Source organism: Sorex araneus, chromosome 3 (assembly GCF_027595985.1).
Source record: "Sorex araneus isolate mSorAra2 chromosome 3, mSorAra2.pri, whole genome shotgun sequence".
Taxonomy (NCBI): Eukaryota; Metazoa; Chordata; class Mammalia; order Eulipotyphla; family Soricidae; genus Sorex; species Sorex araneus.
In genome coordinates this window covers 170,197,340-170,218,081 of record NC_073304.1, presented here as the reverse complement: position 1 = coordinate 170,218,081, position 20,742 = coordinate 170,197,340, and the positions used below count along the sequence as shown (strand labels likewise).

At 63.6% G+C, this 20,742-nt stretch overlaps 1 protein-coding gene across 1 annotated transcript; it reads left to right on the top strand.

Moving 5' to 3' along the window:
* The first annotated feature begins 253 nt into the window (after window positions 1–253).
* Window positions 254–20,377, top strand: FXYD6 (FXYD domain containing ion transport regulator 6). Its single transcript, XM_055133674.1, has 8 exons — window positions 254–447; window positions 15,479–15,541; window positions 15,988–16,029; window positions 16,106–16,180; window positions 16,775–16,811; window positions 17,880–17,929; window positions 18,354–18,404; window positions 19,323–20,377. Exons 2-7 carry the CDS (start codon window positions 15,484–15,486, stop codon window positions 18,380–18,382), a joined length of 291 nt encoding a protein of 96 aa, XP_054989649.1. The 5' UTR covers window positions 254–447; window positions 15,479–15,483; the 3' UTR covers window positions 18,383–18,404; window positions 19,323–20,377.
* Window positions 20,378–20,742: the final 365 nt, after the last annotated feature.

The following is a 20,742-nucleotide window of genomic DNA, read 5'->3' as shown; positions in this document are numbered from 1 at the left end:
CCTCTGAGGGTGCAGGGGGTGCACAGTTCTCTGGCACTGCCCTGCCGGCCCCTTGCGGGGGTCTCGCCCCTCCTGCTTCTCCCTGCCTGTTGCTGTCTCCGCGAGAAGCCCCCGCCGGGTGGGTGGTGCGTGGCCGGGTGTCGCTCTCGCTAGCTCTCCATCCTCACTGGCCGAGCACCCCGGGAGCAACAGCTGCCCCGGCGCGGCCGCCTCCTGTTGCTCGCCGCGCGGCGGGGCGGGCGGGAAAGCGACCGCGGAGGGGAAGGCAGAGGAGGCGGAGGGGGGGCGCGGGGCGACCCTCCCCGCCGCGGCCCCCCGTGCGCCCGCCCCGCGCGGGAGGCGGGAAGGCGCCCAGGCCGCGCCCACCGCCCTGCCCCCGCCGCCACTCCCTGCTCGCCGCTGGACGCGCCTGGTCCAGTCCGTCGTCCCTCCGGATCGGCCCCGCAGGTGAGCGCCAGCGGCGCGGCGCAGGGGGGCTCGCTGGGTTGGGGGCGGCCGGGAACCGGCTGGGGGGCTGCGCGCTGCTGCCGCGCCCCCGGGATGGAGCCCCGGGGTGGGCGGCGGAGCTCTGGCGGGCAGGGGCTGCTGGAACTGGGGTGTGGGGTGGGCTGGAGGAGGGCCGGGGGCTGCCCCTCGGCGTGCGGGTCCCCAGGTCCTGGGGGGCTGAGCGCGCCCTTTGTTCCTGGGGACCAGGGAGTGGGGCTTGGGGTGGGGGTGTGGCTGATGTGAGTGGGGGACAAATGAGCCCTGGGCTGTGTGCTTGCACCCTGGGGGGGGGGGTTCCTCGGTGGGGGGAAGGGAAGCTGCCCTGAGCAGGGTCCAAGGTGGGGTTGGTCAAGGCGGGCTGTGCTCCAAGCAGGGGGAGGGGGGTGGTGCTGGGAACTCCGCCCCCTCTCCCCTCTGCTGCATTCATCCTGTTTTCTTGGTGACTCCCATCCCGTCCCTCCGTTCCCCAGACCCCAGACCCCCTTCCCTGGCGGGGTCTCCCCCTTTGTCTCCTGCTTCCTTAGAGACTTGGGACAGAGCCCGGGCTTCTGGCTCTTACAAGTGGTGGCTGGTAGAGAGTCTCCGGCCGAGGGGGGCCCCAAGCTCCTGCTAGGCGGCCTGGACCCCGAGCCCTGGGGGCTTCTGCCCACCAATGTGGCCTCTCTCCCCTTCCTTTGTCTCTTGGCGTCGCTGGCTGGCTCGGCCCCGGCTCCCAGATTTAGAGGGGGAGCCGGGGCCAGCCCCTGTCCTCGATGGAAGCTCCCCGACTTGGGGGCCCCAGCACCCTCACATTGTGTATGTGGTTATCTGTTTCCGCAACTTAGCCTTTGGCACGTGACCTGCTGGTGGTTGCTATGGAAACCGCTCCCTCTCGCCCTCCTCCTTTTCCTGCCCATTCCTCACCTCCATGGCGCCTCCCCTCCCCCAAGGTGGGTTGCCTAGAGACCGGTTACCCCTGGCTTCTCCGGGTGGGAGACCCTGGGTAGCAGCTTCCACCCTGCCAGCCACCCCAGCCTGTGCACCCTGGCACGTCCACACTGCACACGCCACCGCGCGCGCGCGCACACACACACACACACACACACACACACACACACACATCTTGCCCGTGCAGGCACCCGGCACCACCACACCGGGCATGCACCTGCCCTGGCCACACACAGCTCACACACACACTCAGCTGTACACAGCACACTCACTGTGCAGGCACACACACTCACATACCACACCCACATACCCCTCGTGCACACTTACAGCACGTCCCCTCAGCCACACCTCTACACTGCACTTGTGCACACACTCACACATACACTCACACACAACCTGCTCCATACTCACTCACACACACACACAGAGTGCCCCCTCAGGGCCACACACACCCTGCTCTGCATTCTGCCTGCTCACAACAGTAGCACGCACACTCACGCTCATACACGCACAGACATGTATTCTCATATACTCACATACACACACTCATACACACAGACTCTCATAAACACACAAACACACACAGTCTCATACACACATACACACAGTGACACACTCATACACACATACACACTCTCATACACATACTCATACCCACACTCACATACCCCCACACACACTCTCATGCACACACATACACATAAATACACACTCCCACTCACTCTCTTACACACATCCACACTCATACACACACTCACATACCCACACACACACACTGTCATACACACACTCTCACACTCACTCTCATACACAAACTCACATGCTCCTACACATACATTCATACACAGTCTCATACACACTTTCACATAGCCACACTTACACACACTCTCATATACTCACACACACTCTCACTCTACACATACACTCCCCTACTCACTCCCACTCTCCTGCACACACTCACACACACACTCACAGTTCTCTCAAGCACTTACACACGCATGCATTCCCACACTTACACTCTCATAGACTCCCCCTTACACACACACTCTCACATCCTCTCACGCGTTCTCACAGTACATCCCCTTACACTCCCACACACTCTCACTACACGTACGTGCACTCTCACATATACTCACACATTCACCTACTCACACAAACACACACTCACTCATGCTCTCATACACACACGCAGAGTCATGCTGTCACACATGCACACCCACACTCTCACCCACACTCTCACACACGCACATTCTCGAGCACTTGCAAACTCACGCACTCTCACATGCGCGCGCGCGCACACACACACACACACACACACACACACACACACTCACTCTCACTCTCAAGCTCTGTCTCTGCCCTTGTCTCTCTCTCTCTCTGAGCCTACCCAGACCCGGGCTTGAACACGCCCCTTGCCTGCAGCCCTGCAGGGCCTATGTGGGGAGCAGAGATGGCGCCTCTGCCCAGAAGCTGCCAGCAGGAGAGTGCGTGCCTGATGCCTCCCGGCCTGACTCTCGCCCCCCCCCACTCCCCCCTGCGGTGTTCTCCCTGCCCAGGCCCCCGGAGCTGCTCTCTCCCAGGCGGTGCCCCAGAAGCCGAGGCTGCAGGACTGCCCGGTCATGGGAGGAGGCGCCCCTCCAGACGCCGCCCCAGGCTGTTGGGTGGCTCCCGGGCCACCTGGGGAGGGGTGGGGCGACTGCCAGCACTTTCTGTCCCGAATGCAAAACTCTCAGGCGAGACAAAGGCTCGGCACCCGATTTGGCAGCCTCTTCTGGGCCCCGGCCGGCCACGGGGGAGGGCCCGGCCGGGATGACAGCAAGCACAGACGCGGGCTTGTTCCAGGGAGACTCGGAGGAGGTTGGCCCGGAGCCCTGGGGGCCAGGCTGGCCATGGGAATGCGGGACAGAGCGTCCGAGGGGGGTGCGGGGACAAGGCCCCCACGTCGGTGGCGTGGTCCTTCCTTTCGAGCCCCACCCTCCCTTCTTGTGATGGAGGGGGGTGACGCAGGGCTCACCGGTACCCCCTCGTGTCAGCCGTGGTGCCTACGCTCTCATCGGGTCACACTCCTGACCGAGGCTGTGCTTTCCCAGAGACGCTGAGGGGCTCACACAGCTGCTTACCGGGAGCCAGACTCTTGGCCCAGTGCTCACATGTCGCAGTGCGGCTGCGCCTACTCACCTGGCCTGTGTAAGAGAGACTTTGGGTCACTCAGTGCACGTGGGCTGCACCGGGACCAAACTCAGGGCCTTGAGGCTCGAGACATCGTGCTGGGCTTATTAAGTCACTTACTTGCATGAGGCCCACCTAGCCTTGATCCTTGTACCCTCGAGCACCTCTGGGAGTGAAAAAAAAAGAAAAAGAAAAAAACGGAGTGAGCACAGAGTCAGGAGTAGCTCCTGAGTACTGCCAGGTGTGACCCCTCAAAAAAAATGCAAAAACAACCTGGGACTGGAGCGACAATACAGTGGGGCGGGTACTTGCCTTGCATGTGGCTGACCTGGGTTAGATCCCTGGCACCCCACAGGGTCCCCCGAGCCCTACCAGGAGTGATTCCTGAGCACAGAGGCAGGAGTAAGGCCTGAGCACCACCAGGTGTGCCCCCAAACCCAAACTTACAAACAGGCTAGTGACTCACATCGGCAGGGCCGGTGCTCTCTGCCACAAATCATTCCTGTTCCCCGAAACTTCCGGGCACAGATGCCGCCCGGGTTCCCGCCTGTGGCCAGACCCCCCACCTCTCTGTTTCCTGCATCCCGAGAGAGGTGAAGTGACCTGTCCTCTGCGCCCTGCCCTGGTCTCAGCTCCGGCCCCCGGGAAGGTCCACACCTTCTTAGGTATCATCTCCACATGCACTGGCCTTCCACACCCCACGCAGACACAGACTCACGGGTTCCCAGGTACCATCTCACCGCGCGGGCTGCTGTCTGTCACCCCGGCCACCCCGCTGAACTGCCAGCCCAACACCCCCATCCCGCCTGCCTGCCACGGGCCCCGCTAGGACACTCACTGTCTGCTCCAGTTAATGGTGGTCTGGGGGTAACACTCAGGCTCCCATCACACCTTTCCCTCATGTCCCCTGTCTGTGGGTGTCTTTGGTCACACACACACACACACACACACACACACACACACACACACACACACACACACACACATGCTCAGCTTGTTTTTTTTTTAATTAGTGAATCACCAGGAGGTAGAGTTACAGGCTTACAAACTTTCTTGCTTCCATGCTCAGCTTTCAATCTGAATTCTGACACTTGTGAGTTCTCGGAGCTCACCGTGCCTCAGTTTCCCAATCTGTCAGTGCACGTGAGGATGGAGCCATGTCCCGCTGGTGAGAACAGCCTGGCGAGTTCTTGATCAGGGCAACACTGTTCCCGAGGGCCCGGGCCCCATGGCCGTCTCGTACGTGCAGCTTCTGTCCACTCCCCGTGGCCACAGGCTTTTTTCTTCCTGCCCGGGTGCCCGGAGCCTCTGAGTCCACACGCCTCGCCCCGTCCAGCCCAGCTCACCTCCCTGAAGGCAGAGGCCCTTTGGTCTCCCGGGACGGTGCCGGGGAACACAGGAGCCACACATAGGTGGGGAGGACCATCCTGGCCAGCAGGGCTGTCACAGGCCCCTCAGGTCGGCCTGCTGCCCGTCCCGCACCCTGGGGCCCCGGGGACACACGGCTCGCTGTCCTGCCTCCTGCCGGCCCCCTCCCCACCTCCTCTGCTCTGGACGTGAAGCACATGAGCCCCTCCGAGCTCGGGCGGTGCGGGAGTCTCTGTCACGGCCTCTCGGGGTTGAGGCAGTGCGGGTGCCGAGACCGTTTCCTGGTGGAGTGTTGGAAGGAGCTTCCTGGGCTGAGTCAGAGTTCCCACCGAGCACCCCTGGGAGCACAAAGCCAAGAGTAGCCCTTGAGCACTGCGGGGTGTGGCCAAAAAGCCAGTAAAAAAGAAAATCCAGGTAGAGCCTCCGGGGGCTGGGGGACCCGGACACGGCCTCAGTTCTGGCGCAGTGTCCGGCCTGCACGAGATGCTGCTGTCCTGGGGAGCCTGGACACGGCGGGGTGGCCGGGGCATGTTGCTGCCTGAGGAGTCCGCACTGTAGGGGTGAGGCTGTGGCAGGGAGGAGGGGAGCGAGCGGGGGCACAGCATGTTCCCTGACACACACCGGCAGCCCGGCCCGCCAGCCCCCCTGCGCACAAGCCGTCGGCTCCCCCGGGAGGGCAGACTTCTGAGTCCACAGCCCTGGGTGGTCAGCGGAAAGCCAGGCGCCCACAGGGTGAGCGAGCCGCGCTGTGGCCGGCCGCTGGGCTCTGGTGTGTGGGCAGCGGGCAGCGTGGCGTGGGCCTGGCCCCGGGGCCTGGCTGGCGGCCGCTCCAGATTGTTGCTGTTGTGTCCCTTCAATGGGCCTTTGTCAGAGGCTTGTGGGGAAGGGCCGGGGCCAGGCGGCTCTCCGCTCAGGCCTGCTGGCCGCTGACCCTGACTGCAGACTCTCGGGGACCAGGCAGGCCCCCCAAGTGCACAGGCTCGGGCCCCTATGCCGGCGGGCACCACGTCTGGGTACCCGTCCCTGGGTCACCGTGGGCTCCTGCGTCACCAGCTGGGCCACTGCTGAGCCCCGAGACACTTTCCCACCCACAGGGTTTGTCCTTTTGGCCTCCCCTGCCCCTGCAGCCAGGGTCAGCCGCAGGGGTGCCCGAGTCCTGGACGTGTAGGGCCAGCCGGGCGGGGCCCTCCCCGGGGAAGGAGGACAGTGGGTGGACTCTGGGCGGGGCACCTCAGGGGCACCTGTGCCAGGGCCTTCCCCAGTGTGGGCAGCGATGACTGGGCCAGAGGCACGTCCTGCTTTGCTGCTGTCCAGCCACGCAGTGTCCACAGCACCCGTGGGCCCCTGCAGCAGCCTGAGGCAAACCGGCTTCTGCTCCCCCTCTTCCCTGGCCCCGCGTCCTGCCTGTCTCCGGGAGCTTGGGAGGGCCCCCCTCATTTCCAGGGAGGCTGTTAAACACGCCCCTCGCTTAGCCCAGGGAGCTGGCCCAGAGCACGCAGGGGAGGGCACTTGCCTTGCCGTCCCCAGCACCACGGAGTGTCCTGAGCACCGCTGGAGTGATTGCTGAGCACAGAGCCAGGAGTAACCCCCGAGCACAGCTGGGAGGGTTCCCAGCTGCAAATCCAGGACATAGTTTCCCCCTGGTCTTCTTCCTGCCCCCAGGTCCCACTCAGGACCCCACATCACTTGTCCTCACCCAGCTGTGCTGGCTCCTCAGGCACCCCTGGATTTCCGTGCCCCGAGGGTGGCCTCACTGCCCAGGCATTTTGTCTGTTCCCCACTTCCACGGGGTTCTCCGATGTCCCTGTGCTGGGACGGGGCTTCTGGGGTCTGTGGGGAGGAGGAGGAGGAGCAGGGTTATGTCCCCCCAGGGTGTGAGCTGTCAGCCGACCCCTCTGTGCACGAAGAAAGGGCTGGGGTCCCCCGGCCCCCCACGACCCGCCCGGTTCCGGGACTGCTGATAGGAGCTGTGCTGTGTCACACGGGGAGCAGACTGAGACTGCAGTGTGTGTGTGTGTGTGTGTGTGTGTGTGTGTGTGTGTCTGTGTGATGGTGTAGCTGCTGCATGCAAGTGTATGTCGGTGGGGGAGCAGATGGAGATTATGCAGTGTATGAATATGTGTGTGCATATGTGCCTGTGTGTGCGCGCGCATGTGTGCACTGGGTGGGGAGAGCAGATGGAGACTGCAGTGAGTGCATGTGCCTGTCTGTGCGTATGTCTGTGTCTGTGTGCATGTGTGTGCGTACACATGCGTGTGTGCATGCACATGTTTGTGCGTGTATCTGTGTGCATGCAAGTGTCTGCGTGCATATATATGCATATATATGCGTATGTATGTGTCCACATGCCTGTGTGTGTGTGTGTGTGGTGTACATGTGTATGTGTGTGTGTGTGTGCATGTGTGTGTTGGTGGGGGGAGCAGACAGAGACTTTGCACCCCCGAGCACCTTATTATAGCAGTGAAGCCGAGCGTGCTTCACGCCAAGGGGGCGACAGGACACAGCATCTTCAGAATCAGGGCAGCGTCCCCCTGTCCCAGATGCCCAGACCACGCCCTCAGGGCTCAGGCACTAACGGGGCTTCGCTGCTTCCTGGCAGTTCTCGTGGCTCGGGGCTGGTCCTGAGGGGGGTCTCCACGCGGTGCTCCATCGCAGCAGCTGCGCCCGGGGACTGGCCTCAGAGTGGGGGGAAGTGCGCTCTTGGCGGAGGGAACAGACTGGACGAAGGCGCGGGTGGGTAGATCGGCAGTGGCGGGAGACGGGAGGCTTGGCTGGAAGGAGGGAAAACAGCCGCGAACGCGGGAGCCAGACTCAAGACGTGTGTGAGCTCGGATCTGCGGGGACTGGAGAGGGGCCGTGAGCTTGGTGTTTGGTCTTTGGTGCCGCTGGCGGGTGCGCTGGAGGCCGGAGCCCCCAAGCCCCCTGGGGTCCAAACAGCACCGCAGTTCCGGGCAGACCTGGGCGGGCCTGGAGGGGCCTGAGCTGGGCAGTACGGCGAGGGCTGAACAGGGCAGGCCTGGGCACCTGCAGAGGTGGCCGGAGGGAGAGGAAAGCTCATGAAGGCAGACTGCTCGGACCCGAGGTCCCCGGGGACTGCCTCCATGATGACCAAGGCCCGGCCACCGGGCTACCGTCCAGTGCTGGGTTACCAGAGGGACAGAGGGACAGTACCCCCCTTCTATCCAGAACCACCCCCGGTCCCCACAGCCCCTCCACAAATAGAGATCTCAGCTTCTTGGACAATCTGACCAAGCCCCCGGCTGAGGTCCGCAGGGCAGGTTCAGCTTCTTGAAGCCTTCGTGACCCCGGGACCCCTGGGGGCTGGGGTGCCTGTGGCTGTATTTGAGACTCGGGTGCTTTTCGTCTCCCATCTACATCCTAACTTCATTCTCTTGTGTGTCCGAGCAACGGAGACCCATACCTCGCTCAGTGGTCCCCCACGCTGTGGGCTGGGGGTAGGAGCCTGAGTGTGACCCTGCCATCCCCTCTCCCCGTCCCCTCTCAGGCCAACCCTGCAGCTGTCCGCCCCAACCGCCACCCCCACACCCCCCAGCTTGTCTCCCACGGCCCCCGCAATGAGGGCAGGCCGCGGTGGGCCGTCAGTGGGGGAGATTGGTGGAGGAGGGGGGTCTCAGGGGGGCCGGCAGACAGGCCGTGATTGTCCTGGCACAAAGGCCCTTTCATCCGTGGCTCCGGGCTGACTGCTGGGACCGGCAGATCTTGGCCGTCTCCGAGTCCCAGAAGCGAAGGTTCCCCGAGGTGGGGGGACCTGCCCAAGGCCACGAGCTGTCGGTGATAGCCCAGAGGGGGCGGCTGTCGCCGGGGCTTGGGTCCGGCTCGGCTGTTTCTCCTGTCTGGGCTTTAGGTGCGTCACTCGCCCTTTCTGGCTCGATGGGAATGTCACTGTCACAGTGTCACTGCCCTACCAAGGCCACCGCCCTGTGGGGATGAAGCATGCGGCCGCCGTGTCTGCAGGCCCCTGGGGAACGGGGGCTTCGGGCCGTCAGAAGGCGCCCCCTTCACCCTCCCAGAGCAGCGGGAGGGAATCGGGGTGTGGGGTTCAGACGTGTGCACGGGGTGGGGTGGGAGGGGGTGGCACCTCCCCCTGTGTCCGAGGCTGTGGCTCCTGAACGGAGGTGAGTGTGGAGACACCCCGTCTCCGTATGTGGCTCAGGGCAGGGGTACGAGGGGGTCAGGGTGGAGCAGGGAGGGGCCAGGGAAGGCTTCCCCCTACCCCAGACATGGAGCATGCGTGGCTGGGAGCCCCCTGGGTCAGCCCTTCCCCCCAGGTTCCGGCGTGAGCAGGAGCAGGAGCTGGGAAGGGACTTTCGGGTGCCAGGGAGGCCCCGTAGGGGGCAAACGGAGATGCTCCAGGAAAGCATTCCAGCCTCCGTGGCCCGGAGACGCGGGCGCCTGCCTCCCCGGGAGGGCTGACGGAGCCCGGCGCGCCCGCCCAGTGGTCTGCACTGCCCCGCCGGGCTGCTTTCCCGGGCCCGGGCAGAGGAGACCCGCCAGGCTGCCCCCCTCTCTGGAAAGGTCTCGTCTGATGCCACTAACTGTGGGGCCTGGTTCTCTTCTCCCCGGGCAACCCAGCTAAGACGCGTTTCAGGAACATGAGGGATCCACCTCTCGGCCAGGACGGAAACCGTCCCTCAGCATTCGCTTCCGTCCTGGGCCTCTCTCTGTTGTCTATCCTCAGCCTGGTGGGACCCTCCAGGCCCCCCATATGCCAAACTCACCCCCCCAATACACACACACACAGCAGATACTCAGTGAGAGCAGAGGGAGCCCCCTGGGTCAGCCCTTCCCCCCCCCCAGGGGAAGACACCCCTGCTGTGCCTTCTGAAAACCTTTCTAGAAGATTCCATCACTTTCCTTCCCAGAAGCCAGTGCAGTGGCCTTCCCCAGCCCCCAGCACCACATGTGGCCCTGGTGGTCCCAGCACCTCTGGGCCAGGTGGCCCCCAGATCCACAGCACTCCCCCCACTGAGCACTGCTGGGAAGACCCCTAAAAAAGAAAGAAACACGGGGGTCCGAGTGATAAAACAGTGGGAAGGGCACTTGCCTTACATGCAGCCAACCTGGGTTGGATCCCTGGCTCCCCATTGGGCCCCCGCACACCGCCGGGAGTGATCCCCAAGTGCAGAGCCAGGAGTAAGCCCCGAGCACCCCTGAGTGTGGCCCCCAAACAAAACAGAAAGTGGTTTGTGTGAGCTGTTAGCCTAAGCAGGGTGCTCCGAGATGCTGTGACCCCAGGAAAGGGCTGTTCCCGGCAAAGCCTTTCTGGTCATCTTTGGGGACCTGGGTGCTGGTGAGCCCTTGGGGTGAGGCAGGAGGAAGGCTGGGGGCGGGGGGAGAGGGTCGGGGCTTGGGGGCCGGGCAGAGCTCCGTCAGGAGGGGACGCTGGCTGGTCTTTGAAGGACTCTGGTTTCTACTGTTTTGCACCCACTGCGGATCTCAGCTTCCCATGGGCCGTCATGGGGATTGTCACTTGGCCGGGAATTGGCAGCGAGAAGCTGCCGGTGAGGTCCCCGAGACAGTGAGGACCTCTCCAGAGCCCCCCGTAGGGGTCCCGGCACCCCCTCCCGAGGTGGAGGTTTCTGGGATGTTCCGGGGCCGGCCCGGCCCCTCCTGCTCCAGCTCCCTCTTCCCTCTGCACCCTACATGGCCTGGAATCCAGAGCCATCTCTCCAGCGCCTCCCACTGTCCCTCCAGTTCCGGGGCACCCCGCTTCCTTTCTGGGAGAAAGGAATGCGTGGGGTGAGGGGGAGGCTCGGGGGTGCTGGTTCTCTCAGAGGGGTGTGCATGCTCAGCCCCTCGGCTCAGCGCCAGCCCCCCAGATCTTTAAAAACTGGAGTGAGGGTCTCCAGGGGGCCAGTGCCGGGAGGCCTTGGGGGGCTCGGCCAGCCAGGCTGCAACTTACGGGAGGCCAGGGGCACCTTCACCCTGACAGTAGAGCTTCCTTTCCGTGTCCTGTCACCCCCGGGAGCTTTCCCCGGGCACCAGGACGCCCCCTCCCTCCGTAGCCTGAATCTCGGGGCCCCCAGGCCCACCCCACCGGATTCCAGCCACACCCCCAGGCCGTCTGCACCCACAGATCTTCGAACCGGATGCCACTTGGGGGGGTGCGGGGCCCCTCTCAGAGGGCAGCCTGCCCCCCCCACTATCCCTGCTTGCCTTGCCCAAGCGACCCTCCTGTCTGCCCCTCAGAATCTCACCCCGCTCTAGGCTTCCCCCTTGGAAGCCCCCAGATTCTCTGTGCCCCCCCCACTCCCCGTTCACCCCAGCCGGCTCTCCTGCCCAGGGGCTGTGCCAGCAGAGTCCCAGGTAATCCTGCTCTGCGCTGGAAGTGACCTCTTGGGGCCAAGTGGAGGGGCCATGCAGGGGTGCGGCGTCAGAGGGAGGGGGCGCTGCGTCACAGGGCCTGAAATAGGTCTCTGCGGTTCTGGTTCCGTCCTTTGACTTTAGGGCTCATTAGTCTTTGTTTTATATATATATAATATATATAATATATTATATATATATATGCTGCCCTATCCTGCCCAGATTCAGTGGTTGATAAACAACGGATATTTATTTCTCACACGTCTGCTTTTGTCTTCCTCTCCCGTCATCTCTGCGGTGCGGGGGCTGAAAGCCGGAGCCGGAGTTGCGGGGATTCAGTTCGGAGATTGGCTGAGCCACGGTCCGGCCTCGTGCTGACATTTCTGGGGTCTGGGAAGTCCACAGTGGGGGCCGGGCAGCTTCTGCCTGATGAGGACCCCTGGGACCCCCTTCCTGGTGGCCTGCGGTCACTTTCAGCTCGTGCACGACCTCATCACCTCCAAGAGCCCCCACTCCCACCTGGGGCCTATGGTTCTACATGGATTGGGGTCGCGTTCCACGGGAGTGGGTGGACCCGGCCCAGTTCCAGAGGGAAGCCCCCGGTCTAGGAGGAGTAGTGCAGCTTCTCGACCACTAGAGGGCGAGAGTGAGTAAGGACAAAACTCAAAAGAAGAAAAAAACAACAACAAAAACGGTTTCTCATCATTGGCTGTCTCGTTGATGCGTATTATGTGGGCTTTAACCTGGATACGGTTGTGTATCGGATCACCGTGTCGTACACCCTGAGTTCTCTCTCCGGACCCCGGCTGTGCAGCGCGGTAGGAAGCAGAGATACGCAGTGTTGGAACTGGGCAAGGCAGAACAGTGTCCTGTGTCCTTGCCAGGTGATGCCTGTGGAGAGAAAACTCAGAGGAATCAATAGGGACACTAATAGAAATAACAATAAAGTTTGGCCCTAGTACTGGAGTTTTGGGTTAATGGTCCCAAATCAGTTGTTTTTATTCCAGGAAAAAAATAAAAAAGGAAACACGAGATGAATGGCAGTTTTTATATTAAATTAGGGGGGGAAACAGAATGACAATACAGTGGGGAGGGCGTTTGCCTTGCACATGGCCGACTCGGGTTCGATCTTCAGCTTCCCATATAGTCCCCTGAGCACCGCCAGGAGTAATTCCTGAGTGCAGAGCCAGGAGTAACCTTGAGCATCAGCTGGTGTGACCCGAAAAGCCAAGAAAAAACTAAAATAAATTGTGTGTGTGTGGTTTAGGTTCTGCGGTAACAATCGTGTTTAAGGGTATTGTATTGATGGGCAGATTTACTGTAAACCGCCACCACAAAGTGGCCTTGGCCGCCTGCTGCCCTGCTGAGTCTCCTCTGTTCCAGTATTCACCCCCACCCACGCTTCCCTGGACAGATCCATGTATGTGGGGGCCACAAACCAAATGCTCAGGGATTACCCCTGGCTCTGTGCTCAGGGACCACTCCTGGTGGTGCCCTGCAGGGCAGGCTCTGGGCCCGCTGTGCTGTGTCCCCAGCCCAAGAAACGTGTTTCTACAACACGCAGTGGGCTGGGGGAGGGAAGGCTCAAGGGGCTGGGCACACGCTTTACATGTCGGGGGCGGGCCTGGGTTTGTTTGATCCCAACACTGCATGGTCCCAGGAATTACCCCTGAGCACAGAGCTGGGAGTCGCGCCAGAGCACTGTCAGATGTGGTTCCCCCCCAAAACAGAAGAAGTAAAGGAAGAAGATGCAGCCCTGAAGGGGGGTGTCATTCGCCCTATGAGAGGAAGCTGGCGGGAGCTTGCGTGGGTGGGATTTCCGGCCACGCAGAAAACGGGGCCCTGCTGTCATGGGTCTGGAATGTCCAGTGAAGGCAGGAAGCAGGTGGTGGCAAGTGTGTCTGTGTGTGTGTGAGTGTGTGTGAGTATGTGTGCATGTGTGAGTATGTGTGTGCATGTGTGTGTGTGTGTGTGTGTGTGTGTGTGTGTGTCTTTGTAACTGTCCAGCACTCGGCATTTCTCTCTGGAATCAGGAACGTTTGAGTTCTGGAATTTGAGATAAAGGGCATGTAGCCTTGAGAATGTACTAGGGGTGGGGACCAGAGTGATAGGACAGTGGGGAGGGCGTTTGCCTTGCACGTGGCTGACCCGGATTTGTTCCCCGGCATCCCAGAGGGTCTCCCGAGCATTGCCAGGAGTGATTCCTAACTGCAGGGCCAGGAGTAAGCCCTGAGCATCACTGGGTGTGACCCCAAAACTAAAAAAACAGAGGGACAGATGCAGAGAGAGAGAGAGGGGAGAGAGAGTGTGAGAGAGGAGAGAGAGAGAGAGGAGAGAGAGAGGAGAGAGAGACAGAGGCAAAGAGAGAGAGAGGAGAGAGAGAGGAGAGAGAGAGAGGAGAGAGAGAGACAGAGGCAAAGAGAGAGAGAGAGAGAGGAGAGAGGAGAGAGAGAGAGGGAGAGAGAGAGAGAGAGGAGAGAGAGAGAGAGGGAGAGAGAGAGAATGTTCTCGCAGGTGCACTTTAAGAAGTGTACTTGTGTACTTTAAGAAGGTGAGTCACTGGATGCGAGTGATGTGGTTAAAGCAGGGCCGGCTGGGGCTGCTGTGGTGTTTCTGGACCTGGGTACCTGCTTACACCATGCCCTCACCACGGGCCTCATTACACGTATGACCCACCTCCTGTGTATCCGGGAGGCTGGAGGCATCCACACAGACTCCCACACCTGCACTGTCCCCAGGGCTGCTGTGCCTGGGGGTCCCTTCCAGCAGTGCCCAGGGGCCGCACCTGGCTTCCATGTACCCCCAGACCATGTGTTTTTATATGGGAAAGTCATATGGCACCTTAGGGCACCGCCAGCGCCTGCGGGTGGCCTGAGAGCAGGCGGTGGCCTTTGGGTCAGCCCTTCCTGAGTCTCGTCCAGGGTCAGGCCTTCAGGGAGACTCGGGGTGCTGGAGCGCCCTCTAGTGGCCCTGGCTGGGTGAAAGCAGAACCGCTGGGGGCGGGGGTGGGGGTGGGGGTGCGCAATCTGGATGGGACAAAACGATGAGGCCACAAGATTCTGGACGGGGCCCCACCGTGGCCAGTGTCACCCTCTGGGGCCGCAGCCAGCCCTGGGCGTCCGGCTGCATTTCCCGTTTTCCCCCCAGCAGTGAAGCTCCAAGTCCTGCTGGCTGGGACTGGCCCTGCCCCTGCCCCATCCCCCTGGCCTGACCCTGGGCTGCTGACCCCAGGAACCAGGATTCGTGAGCTCGTGAGCAGCAGTGGGGAACCCCCTTCCCGGAGGAGGAGTGGCTGGGTCCCACCCTCAGAGCCAGCCGCCACCCCCCTGCTCTCACCTGCTGCTCCCAGGACAAGTCCAGAGCCTTGGAAGGGCCTGTCAGAGGGGCGGGGGAGGAGCTCCTTAGGGGACACCCGTCAGCATTTGGTTCTCACCCAGAGTCTGGACAGAGCCGCACCCCTGCCCTGCACCTCTGGTTGGACGGCGTGGGGGTGTGGGTAGAGGGGCACTGATTCACCTGTTTGCTTAGGTGGCAGAGGGAGCCAGCCCCATTGTGGGGTGGGGGTCCAGCACCGTCATGGAGGAGGCAGGACCTGAGAAGGGGGGCACCCCAGAGAAGGAGGGAGCACCCCCAGAGAGGGAGGGAGCACCCCCAGAGAAGGAGGGAGCATCCCCAGAGAAGGAGGGAGAACCCTCAGAGAAGGGGAAGCACCCCCAGAGAAAGAGGGAGCACCCCAGAGAAAGAGAGAGCACCCCCAGAGATGGAAGGAGCACCCCTGGAGAAGGAGGGAGCACCCCAGAGAAGGGGAGCACCCCCAGAGAAGGGGAGAACCCCCAGAGAAGGAGGGTGCACCCCCAGAGAAGAGGAAGCAACCCCAGACAAAGGGGAGCACCCCCAGAGAAGGAGGGCGCACCCCCAGAGAGGGAGGGGCACCCCCAGAGAAGGGGAAACACCCCCGAGACAGGGGAGCACTGCAGAGAAGAAGGGAGCACCCCAGAGCCCAGGTCGTGCAGCGGGTGAGGGGGGCTGCAGGCTCCCGGGGTCCCGCACAGGCCCTCCCCTGCAGAGCGGGTGAGCATGTGCCCTGGTGGTGCCACCCGGCCCTGGTTTTCTCTCCCGTGAGTTCTGGCGGCTGCGCTGGGGTGCGCGGGGTGGGGAGGTGCCTCTCCTTGGGACACTCGCTCACGGCCCCCTCTATCCCCAGACGCCATGGAGCTGGTGCTGATCTTCCTCTGCAGCCTGCTGGCCCCCGCTGCCCTGGTCAGCGGTAAGTGCCCCCTGAGGTCCTGGCCAGCCCCTCGGGAAGCGCCCCGAGAGTTTGGCGGGGTGCTTCGTTTCTTTATGCTGATTAGCGACCCTCCCCCTGCCCATCCCATTTAGTGAACAGGGAAAGTTCTAGAAGGCCATGGCTACTCACAGTCCCTCGCCGTCCCTCCCACCGCCCCCCACGGTCGCCAGCAGACCCCCTTCCACCCCCCAGCCCACTGCCCCCGAGTCTTTGCTCCAAGCCTTGGAAGCGGATCTGCCCAGCAGGGTCCCGCTCAGCGCCCGTTGCTGGCAGTTCTGGGAGAATGGGGGCGTCCCCGTGAGCCCGGCAACTCCGGGGTGCCCGCGGCAGGCAGAAACCCCCGTCCCCTGCCTCCTCCTGGCCTGGCTCCCCAGGGCCCCCTCTGGGGGTGCAGGCTGCTGAGTCCTCCCCGCTGTCCCCTGCAGCTGCCGCCGAGCAGGAGAAGGAGAAGGACCCCTTCCACTATGGTGAGTGAGGCGGGGCGGGCCGGGGGCGGGGGCGGGGGGCAGCACGCACACCCGCCTCTGTCTCCCGTGTTCGCAGACTACCAGAGCCTGAGGATCGGGGGGCTGGTGTTCGCTGTGGTCCTCTTCCTGGTGGGGATCCTGCTCATCCTGAGTAAGTGTCCTGCTGTCCCCCGGCCCCCGCCTCACTCCCCTCCCCAGGGCTGCGCCGGGCACATAGTAAGTGCTCAGGAAAGCAGCGAGTTGTGCACGGCACAGGGCCTGGTGGGAGAAGCGCAGAGAAGGGGCGGGTGCTGGTCCCGGGGCTGCCGCCTTGGGGGCCCTGAGGGGTCCCCTCGGGCACCTCCTGGCTGCCCCACTGCCCCCCTCCACAGGCCCTCCCATCCTGCGGAGTCAGCATGCGACCCCCAGGCCCCAGAGAACCAACTCCAGCCTGGGTGCTGCGCTGGCACCACCTCGACCCTGCATAGTCGGGCAGCTGCTGCGGCCACACTGGGGCATGGCCCTGGGCTCCAGCGGGTGACCCTGGGCTCTAGTTGGTGACCCTGGGCTCCAGCAAGTGACCCTGGGCTCCAGCAGGTGACCTTGAGCTCTAGCGGGTGACCATGGGCTCCAGCGGGTGACCATGGGCTCCAGCGAGTGACCTTGGGCTCTAGTTGGTGACCCTGAGCTCCAGCAGGTGACCCTGGGCTCCAGCGGGTGACTTTGGGCTCCAGCGGTGACCCTGGCTGGTCTCTTTGCCTTTCAGGCCGCAGGTGCAAGTGCAATTTTAATCAGAAGTCCCGGTAAGGACGCAGGGACAAGGGTAGCGGGGTATATGGCCCTGGGGGGTGGTGGGGAGGGGGTGGATACAGCAGTGTGTGGCCTCCGGGAGAAGTCTTGCCCCTGGCAGCGTGTGCTGGGTGGGTCTGAGGGCTGCCTGGCAGCGGGGGGCCTGGGACGGGGACGGCCTGGGGCTCAGCAGTCTCTCTGCGTGCGGGGCAGCGGGGCGGGGAGGTGGGGCTAAAACCTCCCCAGGGGCCCTGGGAAGGGGGCAGAGCCGCCCCCATCAGGAGGGGACCGGTGATATGCTCCCTGCTGGGCACCATTTCCTGGGACTTTAAAAAAGACTTTGAGAAAGCCACTCCTGGGGGCTGGAGCAATAGCACAGCGGGTAGGGTGTTTGCCTTGCACTCGGTTGACCGGGTTCGATTCCCAGCATCCCATATGGTCCCCTGAGCACCGCCAGGAGTAATTCCTGAGTGCAGAGCCAGGAGTAACCCCTGTGCATCGCCGGGTGTGACCCAAAAAGAAAAAAAAAAAATCTTCCCAGAGACTCTGTTAAATCTCAATTTTCATTGCTAAGGGCCTTTCCCTATCTACCTGCCTACATCACCCTGAGCCACACCAGGAGTGATAGCAAGCTTGTAACTATGTCACAGTGATTCAATAAAATAAAAATAATTCTTTAAAAAGAAAAAAAAAAGAAAGAAAGCCACTCCTGACAGTGCCCAGTGCAGTATCATGGGCCTGATGGCGGGTGCTCAGGCCCAGCTGTGCCAGGGGCTTTCGGTGCCAGGGATCGAGTCTGGAGTTCACCAGGCTGTGCCCAGCCAACCAAGCCTCGTCCCACCCTGAGAGGCTGAGTGAGCGAGGCTGGGCCCCACCCCTTGTGCCCCGTGGAGGCCCCTGACCATGCCGGCCACCCGCCTCTCCAGGCCCTACGTCCAGCCTAGGGTGGCACGTAGCCAGGCCCCAGACGGCCCCGAAACCTGGTTTTCCCAGGGCCGTGGGTCACTTGGCCGAGCCGTCCTGGCCCCCATGTGCCCCCACCCCCATTCCGGGGGCGGAGCCTGACGGCCTTCCTCCTACAGGGCGCCCGGGGACGAGGAGGCGCAGGTGGAGAACCTCATCGCAGCCAATGGTAACTGTCGGGGGCACGACTGGGGGCAGGGGAGGGTCCTCCTCTGGGGACGGTCCCCAAGAGTGGGGGGGGGGCAACTTCCAGATGTGCTGGCTCAGCGCCAGGGCAGGGGTCTCAGGACCCCCACAAGTCTGACAGTGACAGTTCACAGGGCATTTCTGGGTGCTGTGACTGTGCCAGACCCCCCTTCATTGGGGCACACTGCCCGTGGGGGGTCTTGGCACCCATCCTGACCCCCCTTCATTGGGACACATGGTCCATGGGGGGGGTCACGGCACCCACAGGCCAGCAAGGCCTCAGGACGGTGAATGGGGGTGCCTGGGCCCAGTAGAGCTGTGAACTCAACATCCCACACGGGTCCCCGCGCTGGGTGGGCCGTGGGGGTGGGTGAGGGGTTCACAGAGGCGCCTGCTTGTCTTTCCAGCAACCGAGCCCCAGAAAACAGAGAACTGAGGGGTCACCGTCCTCGGGGAAGGTAGGAAGCTGCGCTGGCGTCTCCCTCCCCAGCACAGGTCCTGGCCGGGGCCCAGAGTGGAGGCATTCGGGAGGGGCCTTGTGTGCAATGACGGGGCAGAAGGATCGAGACCCCCTGCACACACGCGTGCACACATGCAGTGAATCCCCCATGCAGGCAGGTAGGCAGCAGCCGCGAGTCAGCGAGCAGCTTCCATCCAAGCAGCAAGGGGAGAGCGGCTGGGAGCGGCCTGCGGGGCGCTTTGTCAAAGGCCCTTTCCCGCTCCCGGCCCCTCTGGGTGGTCTCCGCGGGGTCTCTGCCAGTGTTCTACACACTCACCGCCCGCCCCCTTGCAGCAGCGTGTGGGGCAGCGCCCTCTGGTGGCCGCCCTGCCGTCCTGCAGGCACACCCCGCGCAGTCGCCTTGTCCCTGGGACCCCCGATGCGGAGAGCTGCTGGAACTGCCCCGGGGAGATGCGGGGGCGATCCAGGGGTCCCGCCTGCCGCTGAGCTGTGCCGGGGCCCCGCTGCCGTGTTCGGGGCAGCGGGGGGTAGTTTCCAGCCCCACCCATCGCCGCCCTCTGTGCTCCAGGACGGGCAGGGAGGGCAGGGGGGCTGCATTTCAAGCACCCAGACCTGCTGCACCACCCAGGGGCGGCAGCGCGTCAGCGATGGACAAATGCGCTCAGGGAGAGCGCGGGGGAAGCAGCTCCCCGACGCCTCCCCCCTGCCCCGGCAGGGGCTGCATCGCCCCCCTCTCACGCCCTCCTGCTGCTCTGCACCCAAACGCGCCCAGGGTGCTCCTGGCGTCCCCTCGCCACACCCACGAGGGCCTGTTCCCGGCCTGCTCCCTCCCCTGCCCTCCGGGCACATCGGGGGGCTCGCCGGGACCCCCGAAGGCAGCCCCTTCCAGCTGTGACTCCTCCCTCTCCCCCCTCAGCCCCCCGGAACGGGAGCCGCTGCTGGAGCCTGGGAAGCCCCTGCCGCCGCTTTGGAAAAAACGGCCCCGCAGACGCAGCCCCTGCAGCCCCGCCCGGTGCCGTCCTCGTGACGTCATCGCTAACCCTGCCCGCACCCGTTGCTGTCCTCGTGACGTCATCTCCGTCTTTGTGACGTCATCTCCATCCTCGTGACGTCCTCACTGACCCCCTGCCCTGCAGCCCCGCCCCGTCGCCTTCCTCATGATCTTTCGCTAACCCCCGCCCCCTGCAGCCCTGCCCCAGCGCTGTCCTCATGACGTCATCACTAACCCCCCCACTCCCCCGCGGCGGCCCACGATCCCCCTGTCCTGTGCCGTGTCTGTGCGCGCTGCCCCGTCTCCGTGGCTGCTTGTCCGTGGGTAACGTGGTATTAGTGAGTCTGGGCTCCCCCTCCCGGGCGCGGCCGAGCCCCGAGGCCCCCTGCTCCCCACCACCCCCGCCGCAGCCCCCACCCGCGTCTCCCCCAGAGCCCTGCAGGCTCTGGGCTGGGGAGCTGGGCTTCGCCTTCCGGACCCTTCTCCAGCCGTCTCTGCACTCCTTAGAGGAGCCTCACTTCCAGTGCTCCCGCCGCCCCACCCCTGTTCCGGGGCCTCCGCGCCGACCCCCGCCTCCTCCAGGCCTGTCAGCCCCGTTGTCCAGCGCTGTGGCAGAGCGGCGGGGTCCCGGGACCCCGGCCGCGTGGCCCTTGGATATCCTCAGCAATAACCCGGGGCTCCCCCTGGCCCCGGCAGCAGCACCCCAGCCAGGACCTGCCTCTGGTGGGTGGCGGCCTGGGTGGGGGTGGGGGCCCACTGGCTGGGCTTGGAGGAGGGACAGAGGGGAGACCCTTGGTGGTGCTGCCTGCCCCTCACCTGTGGGGCGGCCGCGGCAGAGGCGCGGGAGGGGCCCGCCAGAGGTCAGAGTGGAGAGTGGACGCTGGATGTCGGGCCGCCCCTTCCGCCCACCGTGTTCTCGTGGGAGCAGCCTGTGTGATCTCTCCTGACGCCCGGGAATAAAACGCTCGTGTTTCCTAGTGGCTCCTGCTGCCGCTCTGTGAGCACCCGGGGGTGGGGGAGGCTCAGGGTGCGGTTCCCTCCTCCACCCCGAGCTGGGAGTCCTGGTGGCCTGATGTGGGCCCCACTAGGCTCTCCCTCTGGCCAGCCCTGGAACTTCTGCCCATGGGCGTGGGCTGTGCTTCAAGCCTTTTGTTTTGCCCCCTCCTCTGTGAAGCCCTCCTGGATGTCAGGTTGACCACATGGTGCTCAGCGGGCCCTGACTTTCCCCCTCACCTTTGATATGCCAGAGCCGGAAGCCAGACAGGCTGCTGCTGGCAGGCCACTCGGGAAGCCGCTGGAGGAACACGGGGGTGGGCAGAGGGGCCAGGGGTCCCGCAAAGGGGTC

What these genes read in the sequence shown, in the direction of transcription:
- FXYD6 (XM_055133674.1), top strand. Translation starts at nt 15,484, where the DNA reads ATGGAGCTGGTGCTGATCTTCCTCTGCAGCCTGCTGGCCCCCGCTGCC. An exon ending in CCCCGCTGCCCTGGTCAGCG is followed by an intron (nt 15,542 to 15,987) that starts GTAAGTGCCCCC and finishes TGTCCCCTGCAG; the next exon opens with CTGCCGCCGAGCAGGAGAAG. An exon ending in GAAGGACCCCTTCCACTATG is followed by an intron (nt 16,030 to 16,105) that starts GTGAGTGAGGCG and finishes CCGTGTTCGCAG; the next exon opens with ACTACCAGAGCCTGAGGATC.